Below are 12,687 nucleotides of genomic sequence, written 5' to 3'. Positions count from 1 at the left end.
GAGAAAACATAAAGGTCTTGCTTTTAGTGACATCACTTGAGTTTGTCAGGAAGGAATGCAATAAGAAAAAGTAAAAACAGCTTTATGTTCCTGTGCAGTATTTCATTTAGTTCTTATGACAACCATCTGAAAAAGTCAGTAATACAGTAATATTTATTTCCATTTTTGAGATTTTTTAAAGGCTTGGAAAACAAGTAATTTGTAAAAGAAAAGTGGCAGGATTAAAACCTTTACTTGGATCTTCCATTCCATAAATATTCCTTGCCAGGGACTATGCTGGCCACTGGGCACACAGGAATGAACAGGGCACGGTGTCAGCCTCAAGAATTTCACAAAGATTGACAGCTTTTGCGAAAGGCATTTAAAAAAAAAGAAGAATTTCACAAAGTGGGGAGAAAGATTAAGTCAGAAGTTAGCAAACTACAGCCTCTGGGCCAGGTCCAGACCAATATCTGCCTGTTTTTGTCAATACAGTTTTATTGGAACAGAGACACGCCTGTTCACTCACTGTCTGTGGCTGCTTTCACACTGCGAAGGTAAAGTTCAGTAGTCGTGACAGAAACTGCCTGCCTCACAAAGCCTAAGATAGTCACTATCTGGACGTTTACAGATGTTTCCCACCCTTAGTTTAAACATAGTTTTACCGCAGTGTGCCATGTGCCCCAGAGAGGCAGGTTTGTGGTCGAGTGGCACAGCAGGAGCGCAGGATTCTTCACTTGGCAGATGTCTGAGCAGAGTCTTGAAGACTGAGTAGGAATTGATCACATGGAAGGAGGAAAGATCCTTCCAGGCACAGGGGATCACATGTGTAAGGTATGGAGGCACAGATGGTGTGCTACAGCATGCAGTTAAAAAGCATTTTGGGATGGTGGTGGGAGGGTTGGGGGGGCAGTTGGAGAGACCTGCAGGAGCCTGATCTCCAAAAACCTTGAGTGCTGCACTCAGAAGTATGGGTCTGGTCTTATAGATTAATGGGATGATATGGAAGGGTTTTCAGAGGAGCACTGACATGATCAGATCAGGGGTTTAGAAAAGTCACTGTAATAGCAGCATGGAGAATGGATTGGATGGAGGAGACCAACTAGGAGGTTATTGCCATAGTGTATAAGACATGTATGTGAAAAGTGAGATGGGGAGAATGCAGGGGAGATGGAGAATAAGCAACACTGGGAAGTAGACAGTCTGAGGGCCTTAATGCCTGGGTGTGGGCTATGAAAAGGGGTGGGTTGTAAGGGCAATTCCCAGGTGTCTGGCTTGAATGACTTGGGTGGGTACCACCAACAAAGATGGGGACTGGAGATGGGGCACATGACCCCAGTGGAGACACTGAATTTTAGGCAGAAAAAGAGAATCCAGCCATGTGATCAGTGTTGCCATGGAGGCTATAAATGCCAGACCCAAGATGGGGCCTCAAAGTGATGTCTCAGAGTCCAAGGAGGAAAGAACGTTATAGGATAAATGGAGTGGTTAACAATTTTTAATACCTCCAGGAGGTTTGGCAAAATAAAGACTGAGAACACTAGATTCAGCCAGTGGGAGGTCAGGAGAGGAGAGTTAGAGGAGCATGAGGAGTGAATGGGAAAGGAAGAAGCAAAAAAAAAAAAAAAAAAACCTTTCAGAAGAGAAGAGATGGAGAAAAAAATTCTAGTATGCATATATAGGGAGGCTGTGGGATACAGAGAAGGATCTTTTTGTTATAAGATAAGAGAGGCTGGGCATGGCGGCTCACGCCTGTAATCCCAGCACTTCGGGAGGCTGAGGTGGGTGGATCATCTATGGTCAGGAGTTCGAGGCCAGCCTGGCCAACATGGTGAAACCTTGTCTCTACTAAAAATACAAAAATTAGCTGGGCGTGGTGGCAGGTGCCTGTAATCCCAGCTACTCGGGGGGCTGAGGCAGGAAAATCACTTGAACCCAAGAGGTGGAAGTTGCAATGAGCTGAGATCACGCTATTGCACTCCACCCTGGGTGACAGAGTGAGACTCCATTTCATAAAAAAAAAAAAGATGAGAGAAACTTGAAGATGTTTCTCTGCTGAGGCAGAGAGCCAATTGAGAAGAGTTTGGAAGTTCTGGGGAGAGCAGCATTTCATGGTTAAGGGCAGATCCATGCGGAAGCTGGGGCTGGTCCAGGTAGAGGTGGGCAGGAGGAAGGACACTTTTTTTTATACAGAAAGTGGCAGCATAGGTAGGCATCAACCAGCATTCTAGGGGCATTTCTGATTCTGACAGCACTGCCAGTTGCAAGTGATAGAAAATTCAACTCTAACTGGCTTACAAATTAAAGAGAATTGTTAATGTAAATGTATGTGTAATTAAAAACCCACAGTAAGACTTGTTTCAGAAAATGCTCAATCAGTAACTCAAACAAGGACATGAAGGATTGAGTCTTCCTATGTCTTCTGTCTGCCTTCCGGGTTATCCTCAGATTCCACGTGGAGACCCCCTTTCCCACCCCCAACAGCTCCAGCCTCTCCTCTTACTGAAGATGACCACAGGGTCTTTTTCAGAAGAGAGGGGAAACTCCTCTTTCCCAGAGGTCTCAGCAGAAGTCTTCATGAATCACATTGCCGCCTGCTGGAATAGATGCCCATTCCCAAACCAGCTGTGGTAGTGAGAGGCTGGGGGATGGTAATTGGCTTAAACTAATCAGGGCCCAGCCCTGGAATTGGTGTAGGATTGCTCTGAGAAAGGGGTAGAGATGAATTCTCCAAAGAAAAATATGGGCACTGTGGATGGGAGGAGGATAGTATGGGTGCTGGCTAGGCAGCCAGTAAATGTACACTAGAGTTCTCTGTGTGCTGGACATTGTGCAGGTTGAACAAGACACTGTCTTAGCCTCAAGGAACTCATGGTGCAGTTGGGGAAACAGACAATTAATTGACACTGAAATCTAGCACTCATTATAGTGAGTATATTCCAGAATGCTCTAAGAGCACATAGGACAAGGACCTAATCCAGCCTTGGTGGGAAGGGATGGTGCCGGGAAACCAAGGGAGACTTCCCAGAGGAGGTAGCACCTGACCTGAGCCTGGAAGATGGCAAAGAATTAGGAGAAAGAAGGAGAGCAGTAAAGGCAGACTAGGAAAGAAGAGTGATTGCCGTAAAGACAGTGTGGAGGTAAACAAAGACCACCCACATGAGAACAAGCGGAAGCTATTTATTCAGAGCTTGCTACAGCAAGGGAGTCAGCCACCATCACCTGCATTTGACAGAGACTCAGAGGCAGGCAGGGGAGTGGGAAAGCTTTGTCATGAGAGAAAGGAAGGCTCCAGATGTGTCTGGGAAACTGGAGATGGGCAAACTAGAAGTGGGCATCTTATGTGACTGGTTTGGGAACATATTGAGCTTTCCTGGTCAGTTCTGAGTTGAAAGTGGCAGCAAGAAATAGGGGAGCTGACAGCACTGAGCAAGCCTGACTGTCCTGGGCTGGGTGCTGCAGAGCTTGTGTGTCAGGACTGTACTGTCATCTAGGGTCTGGCCAGTGTCTGATCTGTTCAGTCTGCATGGGGTATAAGTAGGAGTGATCCGAAATGGGATAGGGGAAGATGAGACTGGGCACCCCAGTCCTCAACACAAATGCAACAGCTAGCGTGGGAAGGCTGGGGGATTTTCCAAGGCCAGCACTACAGCCTTAGCCTGGCATGTTCCTCCTCACGCCCATGCCTTGCCATTGCCCCCATGCATCACGGCCACTGGGCACAGGGTTTTTGAATATGGAACATTAGGCTGCTGCACAAGGTTTCCAGTTCTTTCCTCCCACACTATCTTTACGTCAGTCACCCTCCTTTCCCAGTCTGCCTTTACTGTGGTTCTTCCTTCACTCAACAGTCTTTTCTTCAAATAAAACCTTATATGAAACCCCAGTATAAAAACAGTGACTGTTGGCAGCTCTGGGGAGCATGGGAGGGGGGGTCCTGAGTCCCACCTGTTCTCCTCCTGCCCAATCCTCCTTGAAGAAGGCCCCTGAGTCACTTTCGGAAAACCCACCAGCTCCTCTGGACCCAATGTGAAAACTTAGCACTAACAGATTCTCTCTCTCTCTCTCTCTTTTATTTTTTTTGAGATGGAGTCTCGCTCTGTAACCCAGGCTGGAGTGCAGCGGTACAATCTTGGCTCACTGCAACCTTCACCTCCCAGGTTCAAGTGATTCTCCTGTCTCAGCCTCCCGAGTAGCTGGGATTACAGGCGTGCACCCCCATACCTGGCTAATTTTTTATAGTTTTGTAGAGATGGGATTTCACTACGTTGGCCAGGCTGGTCTCAAACTCCTGACCTCAAGTGATCTGTCCGCTTCGGCCTCCCAAAGTGCTGGGATTACAGGTGTGAGCCACCATGTCCAGCACTAACAGATTCTTAAGAAATGTTTAGCTCTGTCCTCACCGCTCTGGGTATTTTATGTTTTACCCCAGAGGTGGCCACGAGGCTGGCTGCACAGGGTGGGGGTCTTGTTGAAAGAGCGTGGGGCGTCTGGTGTGCAGGCTGAGGGCTGGCTTCACTCAGAGGCTGTGGAGCCTCCTACCTGGCCTGCCCGCTTCCACACTGGTCCATCAACATTCCGCCCTCCGTGTGGCAGCCACAGTGATCTTTACAAGCAAATCTCACCATGTCACTCTGGCTTCAAACCCTGCAGCCGCTTCCTATCCTATCATGCTTAGAATGTGCTTCAAGCTCCTTCCTTTGGCCTTCAGAGCTCTCCGTGAGCACGCCCTGGACTCTGTCTCTCTGACCGTGACTTGTTCCATTCTTCTCCTTGTGCCCTCCAAGCTCCAGCCATGCTGGCTTCTCTCAGTTTCTTGCATGGGGCAATGTGATTCCTGCCATAGGGCCTTTGCACAATCAGCTCTTCCTGCCTGGGATGCTTTTCTGACCTGTCTTTGCAAGGTTAGTGCCTTCTTACCATTCAGGTCTTGGTGAGATGTCAACTTCTCACACAGAGGCCTTCTTTGACCACTCACTTCACTTTATCACATCACATCAATCACTACTGTGGTTTCTTTCATTAAAAAAAATACTTCTAGAGCAGTTTTAGGTTCAAGGTACAGAGAGTTCCCATGCACCCCATCTTCACATGTGCACAGCCCCCTCCATTATCAACATTTCTCACCATACTAACATGTTCGTTACAGTCGATGAAGCTACATGGACACATCATTATCACCCACAGCCCACAGCTGATGTTAGGGTTCACTCTTGGAGTTCTATGGGTTTGGACAAATGTATTATATAATGAACAAGTATCTACTATTAGGGCATCATACAGAGAAGTTTCACTGCTCTAAACACCCTCCTCTGTGCTCTGTCTATTCATCCCCCAACCCACATCCCCAGCAATCACAGATCTTTCTACTATCTCTATAGTTTTGCCTTTTCCAGAATGTCATGTAGTTGTAACCACACAGTGCGCAGCCTTTTCAGACTGGCTTCCTTCACTTAATAGTGTGCCTTTCCTCCATGTCTTTCCATGGCTTGGTAGCTCACTTCTTTTGGGCACTGAGTAATATTCCATTGGATGTACCTCCATTTCTCCATCCGCTGATGGGAGGACATCCTGGTTGCTTCTGTCTGGGTTTTGGCAAAATTATCAACAAAGCTGCTAAACATCCGTGTGCAGGTCAGTTGTGTTTTCTCTGTTGCACTTATTGCTACTGGATTTTTTGTTCAACATTTATTTACTGTCCTCCGCGCTGGGATGGAAGCTCCATGCGAGCAGAGGGGCTTTGTCTCTTGTCCATGCAATTGTTCTCTAGAGTAATCCCTGCCGTCCAGTCGGCTATGTGAATGAATCCCTGCCGACTGCAGCCCAAAAGTCTGAGATGGCTTCCCCTCCAGGAAACGAAGAGCTGCCAGCTGAGCCATGTCTCGGCGCTGCCAGTCTTCTCTCCCTGTCACTTCAGATGTGTTGTGACCACCAGGACAGCCTGCCCAGAATGTGGCTGCGGGAATGTGAGGAGCTCCCGATGGCGACAGCTCGTGGGAGCTACGGGATCTCATCCGTCTGCCAGGGACAGCTTGTGGAATCAACACCAGGGGCCCCCAATGTGGGGAAAGAAACCAGGACCCAGAAGAAAAGGAAAAACAGAAAAGCAGGCTGTCACCGTGGATGCATCATTATTACAGCCACTTACTATTCATATTGTCATGTCGTGGAGGTGGACAGAATGCTTCCCTCATCTCTTTGAGCTCAAACCCACTCAGGGGCAGCAGCTGACATTTTTTAAGCATTTACTCTGTGCCCCATGCTTTACCAAGTGTTTTACATAGGAATTGTGTGATAAATCCTCACAGCAGCCTTCTAGGATTGGTGCTATTGTTATCCCCATTTTTCAGATGATAAATACAAAGCTTCCAAGCTTCAGTGCTCGCCCAAGCCCCCCACCCCGCCGCCGGCTCCCATACTTTTAAGTGGGAAGTGGCCTCAAACCAGGCGGTCTAACCATGCAGCCAATGCTCTCGAACTAGACAAGACACCACCATGTCCAGAGGTCTTCTACCAGGCAGATCATTAGCAAACTCACATGTGACATCTTGGATATTTTGAATCTGAATCTCTCACAAGCCTTGCAAATTTAAAGGCCTTGTGTTCAGGCAGGTTGCCCACATGTGTGGACCATCCCTGTGTGAGATAACAGGTTCTAAGGGCATTAAAAACAACCTACAACCTGATTTGGCCCCTGCCTAGAAGATTGAGGACCCGGGAATCTGCATGTTTGAAGAGTGTCCAGGTGACTCTGAAAAGCATCCAGCCTTCCTCCTGTGTGGGAATGTTGTCAGTAACACACCTAACCAACGCCATTTGGAGCTTTTATGAAACAGTACTTAACATGGCAGAACATTTCACCTTCAGGTAGTTCTATTCTCTTTTCTTCCTGTATGGATGGATGTGTGTGTGTGTGTGTGTGTGTGTGTGTGTGTGTGTAGGGGGATTGGGAGACCTCAGATATACACGAGCTGAATTAATCATGTTCTCCAGTACTTAGTATACCAGCCATCCACAAAGGATTTATTTCTTTGTTGTATTTATTTTTGTTCTTTTCTGCATTCTCTCCCTGCCCGCAGCAATGAGCCCTCCTCTCATATATTTTATATCCTTACAACCTGCCTCTTATGTTATTATATATAAAAGGATCCTTCAAACATATCATATTTAGAGTATGTTTTTTCACTAATGGTATTGTGGCATGGCTGCATTTATCAGACAATTCTTCCCGTGACTCAAGGAAGCACCTGCCTCTCTGAAACATCCTCCTATTTGGTCCTAGCTTTGCCCCTGTGGAACTAAACAGAAAAATTCTACACTCTCTCCCAGCATGTGAATACAATCACTGTGGCCCCTCTTCTTCAGGCTCAACCTACTCCGCCACCCCCGTCCTCTACTTTCCCTCCTAGGATGTGGGAGTTTCCTGGTCCTCCCTGGGATGATCTCACTAGAATCAACCACCCCCACATCTGGATGTTGCACTTCTCTGCACCTAAGCAGTCACCTCTGGTGTGGTTGGAAGGGCTGGGAGAGGAACCCGAGAGGCGGCATGACTGGGCCATAGGGCAAGACTGTGCAATGACTAAGGTTTAACGGGAAATGTGGACTTGATTGCTGTAGGCTAGCAAGCCTGTCCCTTCCAACTTTCTTCCTGGTCATCAGGACAGGGGAACTGTAAGCCTTGCTGATGTGGGGGTACCTTCAGGCAGGGCATCTCTGCCGTCACTCTGTGTTGGGTTCTTTGAGCTCAGTACTAGAACTCTCATACTCAGAAAGATGGTAGATTCACTCCTTCCTTTGACTTGGATGGAAATTCCCTCAGAATGGATGGTAAGGGTTGCAAACCATGTGCCTGTCTTCCGTGCTGAGTGAGCCCAGCCTGGGGAGCTGAGGGCCCTTATATGCTCACATCAAATAACCTGTCCTCTTCATCCTCTGTCCCATCTTTATGAGCACATAATGGAGGCCAATATTATACTTTTCTTTTTTATTGAGGTGAAACAGAAACCATTTTAAAGTGCACAACTCAAAGCCGGGCGTGGTGGCTAACACCTATAATCCCAACACTTTGGGAGGCCGAGCTGGGTGGATCACCTGAGGTCAGGAGTTTGAGACCAGCCTGGGCAACATAGTCAAACTCTGTCTCTACTAAAAATACAAAATTTAACTGGGTGTGGTGGTACATGCCTGTAATCCCAGCTACTTGGAAGGCTAAGGCACGAGAATCACTTGAACCCAGGAGGTGGAGGCTGCAGTGAGCCGAGATCATGCCACTGCACTCCCGCCTGGGCAACAGAGTGACATTCTGTCTCAAAAATAAATTAATTAAATTAAGTGCACAATTCAGTAGCATTTGGTCCATTCACAATGTGTGCACCCACAACTCTAGCTAGTTCCAAAACATTTGCATCTCAAAAGGAAACCTCATACCCATTAACCAATTACCCTCCTTCTCCCTTCCCCTCTGCCTCTGGTCACCAAAGACAATCTGTGTTTTGTCTCTATGTATGTATCTGTTCTACAGATAAGACCTAGACATGTCATATATATGGGATCATTCCCTGTGACCTTTTGTGCATGGTTCTTTCACCGAGCATGTTTTCAGGATTCATCCACATTGGAGCATGTCAGTATTGAATTCCTTCCTATGGCTGAGTCATATTCCAGGGTATATACATACTGGAATTTGTTTATCCATTCATTCCTTAGAGGACATCTGGGCTGTGTCCACCCTTTGGCTGTTGTGCATGATGCTGCTGTGAACATTCGTGTACATGTACTTGTTTGATGCCTGTTTTTAATCCTTTTGCACATATACCTTAGAAGTAGAATTGCAGAGTCATATGGTAATTTTATGTCTAACTTTTTGAGGAACTGCCAAACTATACATTTCTTTTTTAAATAGCAACCTTACTCTGGTACTTTTCCTGTATATAAAAAGAGAAAAATGGGTGGAAAATCCCTGGACTAGGGGTCAAGAAACCCGGGTTCTTTTTCTACCTTTGCCACTGACCAGCTGGATAAACTCAAACCAGTCACTTCCCTTCTCTGGGCTTTTGTTTCTTCATCTGAAAAGAAAGGGGATTGTATGAAACTAGTGTTCTTTAAATTCTTTTCCTCTTGTAAGATTTTGTTGGAAAAACTGGGTTCCAGAGAGGAGAGAGGGAGAGAATTGCTACACAGCTAAATGTGATTATCTTGAGATTCTTTTTCCACTCTGTTGTTAAATAGTGAGTTTAAAATATCCCATACAATTGGGCTTTTTTTTCTTGCCAATGTGTATCTGATTTAATGAATAGCTTCTGGCTTCCTAGTTCTATCAAGAGTCCCAAAATAAAATATCTGTCTCTTTCCCTTCACTTCCTACTGCTTGGCAGCTCCTAAACCAAACATGGTGGTCATGGAGCCTGGATGGGAGCCATCCCCGCTGCCCCTGCTGCGCCTTCCTCTAGCGCAGGTTCCCTCAGCACTAAGGGTTCAGCTGCCTAATCTGAGTCTGGTCTTTGGAGATGTATAAGCCTAGGAGAGGCATTAGTGGATTCTTTCTGCGACAGTATAAGGACCATCTTAGAGAGTTGGGAAGGTGAGCCAAAGACCTCCTGTGATGCCTTCTAGCCAGAGGGTCCCTCCTTGGGAGATTTTCTACTCTCTTAACCCTCTTTCACCTTGTTGGTTTCCTCTCCAGAAAGCACTGTCTGTGTAGGGACGGATTTTTTTCTTCCACTAATGAGTAGCCTTCACAGTATGCCACCCAGGTCCACAGCATGTGCTCTCCTGCGCCGCCTGGTGGTTTTCTGGGGAAGCGTGAGGTTTTAAAAAGCACATGATGGTCCAAATGGCTTCTTATTTCATCCATTTAATCATTCGTTCATTTTTTCATCCATCCATATATCGATCCCTCTCACAGTCTCGAGGATCTGCTATGTTTTAGGTACTATGATCGATTCTAAGAATAGAACAGTAAACAAGACAGGGTACCTTCCCTTATAAAAAAGCTTTCATTTTCATAGGGGAGATAGACAAGTGGCTTTTGGAATGAATACAAAGTGAAATGTGTCATAATGGGGGAAGTAAAGTGTGTTCAGGAGCAAAGATGAAGGACACATATGTCATACCTCGCAAATACTAACGACAGCGGGCAGACACAGAGTGTTCTTGACCAGAGCTTAATGGTGCAAAAGTCAGTAAGCAAGACCAAGCGTGATGTACTGAGGGAGCTGGTAGAAGAGCAGTCTTGGCTGGAACACAGGATACAAGGGAGGGATGAGCAGTGAGCTAGCAGAGGGGATGCATTATGCAGGACCTCTGAGCCATGTCAAGGACACTACCTTTAACTCCCAAGCAGCAGTGAGTTATTGAGAGTTACGCTAGGGGAGTAGCACATTTCTGTTTGCCTTTAGAAATAACAGCTTTGGTTATGAGTGGAGAGTAAATCAGAGGGGCATATCACACTGCATCCCATAAATGTGTACAATTATTATGTGTCGATTAAAAATGTTAAAGTAAAAAACAAACCACGGGGGAAACATGGACGTGGAGAGCCCACTTAGGAAGCTGTTGCAGTAACTCTGGCATGAAATGTTGGTGATCAAAACCACGGTGGTGGCAGTGGGAAAGGAGGCAAGTGGATGGAGTCCAGAAATATACACAAAGTTGAGGGTTGGTGCTGGGCCCAGCTTCTAGGAAAGAAACTGCAAAAATGTGAATAAGAATCCTTTAGTTTGCCTCATATCCTGGCACAAGGGAAGTCCCTTGTCCTATTGCAATAATCAGTGACCTGCTTTTTGCTCCAGGTCTCCAGAAGGATGGCCTTGTCTCCCAGGATCTCTCGCCCCCTCAGAGAGCAAGCACTGGAGTCCTGTTCTTATCTTCTGCACCCTCAGTCAGGGTGGATGGGAGATGGTGCATGTGCACAATTGAGAGTGGGCTTGAATTTGCTGCCGAATAAAATAGGAGCAGGAGAATGATGTGTCCACCTGATAGGTAGCTATTGAATCTAGGAAAACTGGGAGAATTCTGGAGAAGCCACCGCCTGCCTTCCTCTTTGACTTGGCACCACAGTAGAATAACAAACTGGACCAGTTTTTTAAAGTGTATGTTTCAGAACCTCAGGCAATCTTAAAACACAGTATTTGAGTCTCAGCTGTAGGCCATTCTTGCTCTTGTCTTTCTAGAGGAGGAGAAGAAAGGTTTGTCTCTAAGGATCCATTCTAGGTTCCTTGGACAACCATTTTTAACACCATCCCTGTAAGCCCTGGGATGATTTCTTGTGCTTGAGGATGAACACTGAATCATCATACATGTTTTTTACTCTACCAACCACCTGAAGCCCACTTCTTCCTGGTCATCGTCTCACCACTGCCATTATCTATAAAAAGGACAATATCAGGGGCCACTGTTCCTTAGCTGCACGCAAAAACGACAAAAAGTCCTTTGTGCGCCAAGTCTTCACCTATCTAACCCATGATCCCCAGTCCTGCCAATGTCACCCTGCCCCCTTCGTCCTGGGATCAAAGGACATCAGTGCGATCTCATCTCTGTGCCTCTACCACAAATATGCTCAACCCCAGGCACACTCAGCACATGTGGTTCAGAGAGGCTGTGAGATTGGTGCATTTCTTACCAGATCGGTGCATGGCATCTTCTGGTTGCTGGGCCTGCAGGCCAATAGGCCAGTGTTTGTTTTCATGACTGTTCTTTGCAGAGTTGCCCTTCCTTCTCTAACTGGTTTTCAGCTGGGGGTTTTGCCCTCCAGGGAACAATTGCCAATGTCTGGAGACATTTCTGATTGGTAGTGGTGAAGGCTGCACTGGCTTCTATTGGGTAGAGGTCAGGGATGCTGCTAAACATCTTACAATACCCAGGACAGTTGCCCAGGCCAAGAATTGTTCAGTCCCATGTGTCAGTAGTGTTGAGGTTAAGAAACTCTGCTCTATCTAGAACATTACTCTGACCAAGGGGGCCCTTGGGTCCTCCAAAGCCCTGTAGAATTGCTAGAGCAAACCACAAGTTCGTGAAAAACCCACTTGCTCTTATGTTTCTTTCCACAGCTGAGCTCTGTCCGGGAAGCCCAGTTAAAGCGGCTCGAGGTGACAAGACCCCGAGTGCTGGGGAGCAGGGAGCAGGGCCGGGTGCCGAGGATGGCCAGGAAGCCACCACCGCCCTGGGTCCATGCAGCCTTCCTCCTCTGCCTCCTCAGTCTTGGCGGAGCCATCGAAATTCCTATGGATCGTGAGTCCTGCCCTATCCTCTTCTCTTTTTCTCCTGATTTTGGGCAGAGGGGTGGGAGGGGAGGGAAGGTCAGAGGAAAGTTCAGATCATTCAAAGAAGGTTGAGGAGAGGGGAAGCAGTGGATTCTGAGATTCAGAGCTGGGTTTCTCTCCAAAGAATTGACACGGGCTCATGTTTGGAAGTTTGAGACTGTATGTTGCAGAGCCAGTTTCTCAGGGCTGTGGCTGAGCTGATGCTTGGGGCTCCTGGAGCCAGCTGAGTGGGACCAGAGGTGGCAGAGTTTGGGATTCTGAGTGTCACTTGGGTTTTTCCTTCTGCTCACCTCTCCAGGTCCTCTGTGGTCTTGACTTGCCCATAAAAGCAGTTTCCAGGGTCAAGTGTGGTGGACCAGTTCTTATTGCCTTTCTAATGTCTGATATATTCAAATCCACACCCTTCGGGCCCTCTTGGCTGGAGTAATCAGGAGGACACAGGCCT

General features: G+C 47.0%; 1 protein-coding gene across 16 annotated transcripts in view; it reads left to right on the top strand.

Annotated features, from left to right (window-relative positions):
* Nucleotides 1–12,687, top strand: part of NFASC (neurofascin) — a 192,079-nt gene that overhangs the window by 101,621 nt on the left and 77,771 nt on the right. For all 16 annotated transcript variants that reach the window (XM_063646809.1, XM_063646834.1, XM_054466865.1 and 13 more), the window contains one exon: nt 12,030–12,210. In XM_063646809.1, the coding sequence (XP_063502879.1) occupies nt 12,030–12,210 (181 nt within the window). The remainder of the gene's footprint in view (nt 1–12,029; nt 12,211–12,687) is intronic.

Source organism: Pongo pygmaeus, chromosome 1, assembly GCF_028885625.2.
Source record: "Pongo pygmaeus isolate AG05252 chromosome 1, NHGRI_mPonPyg2-v2.0_pri, whole genome shotgun sequence".
NCBI classification, from domain to species: Eukaryota; Metazoa; Chordata; class Mammalia; order Primates; family Hominidae; genus Pongo; species Pongo pygmaeus.
The sequence above is the reverse complement of the archived record's forward strand: the minus strand, read 5'-3'. Positions and strand labels throughout refer to the sequence as shown.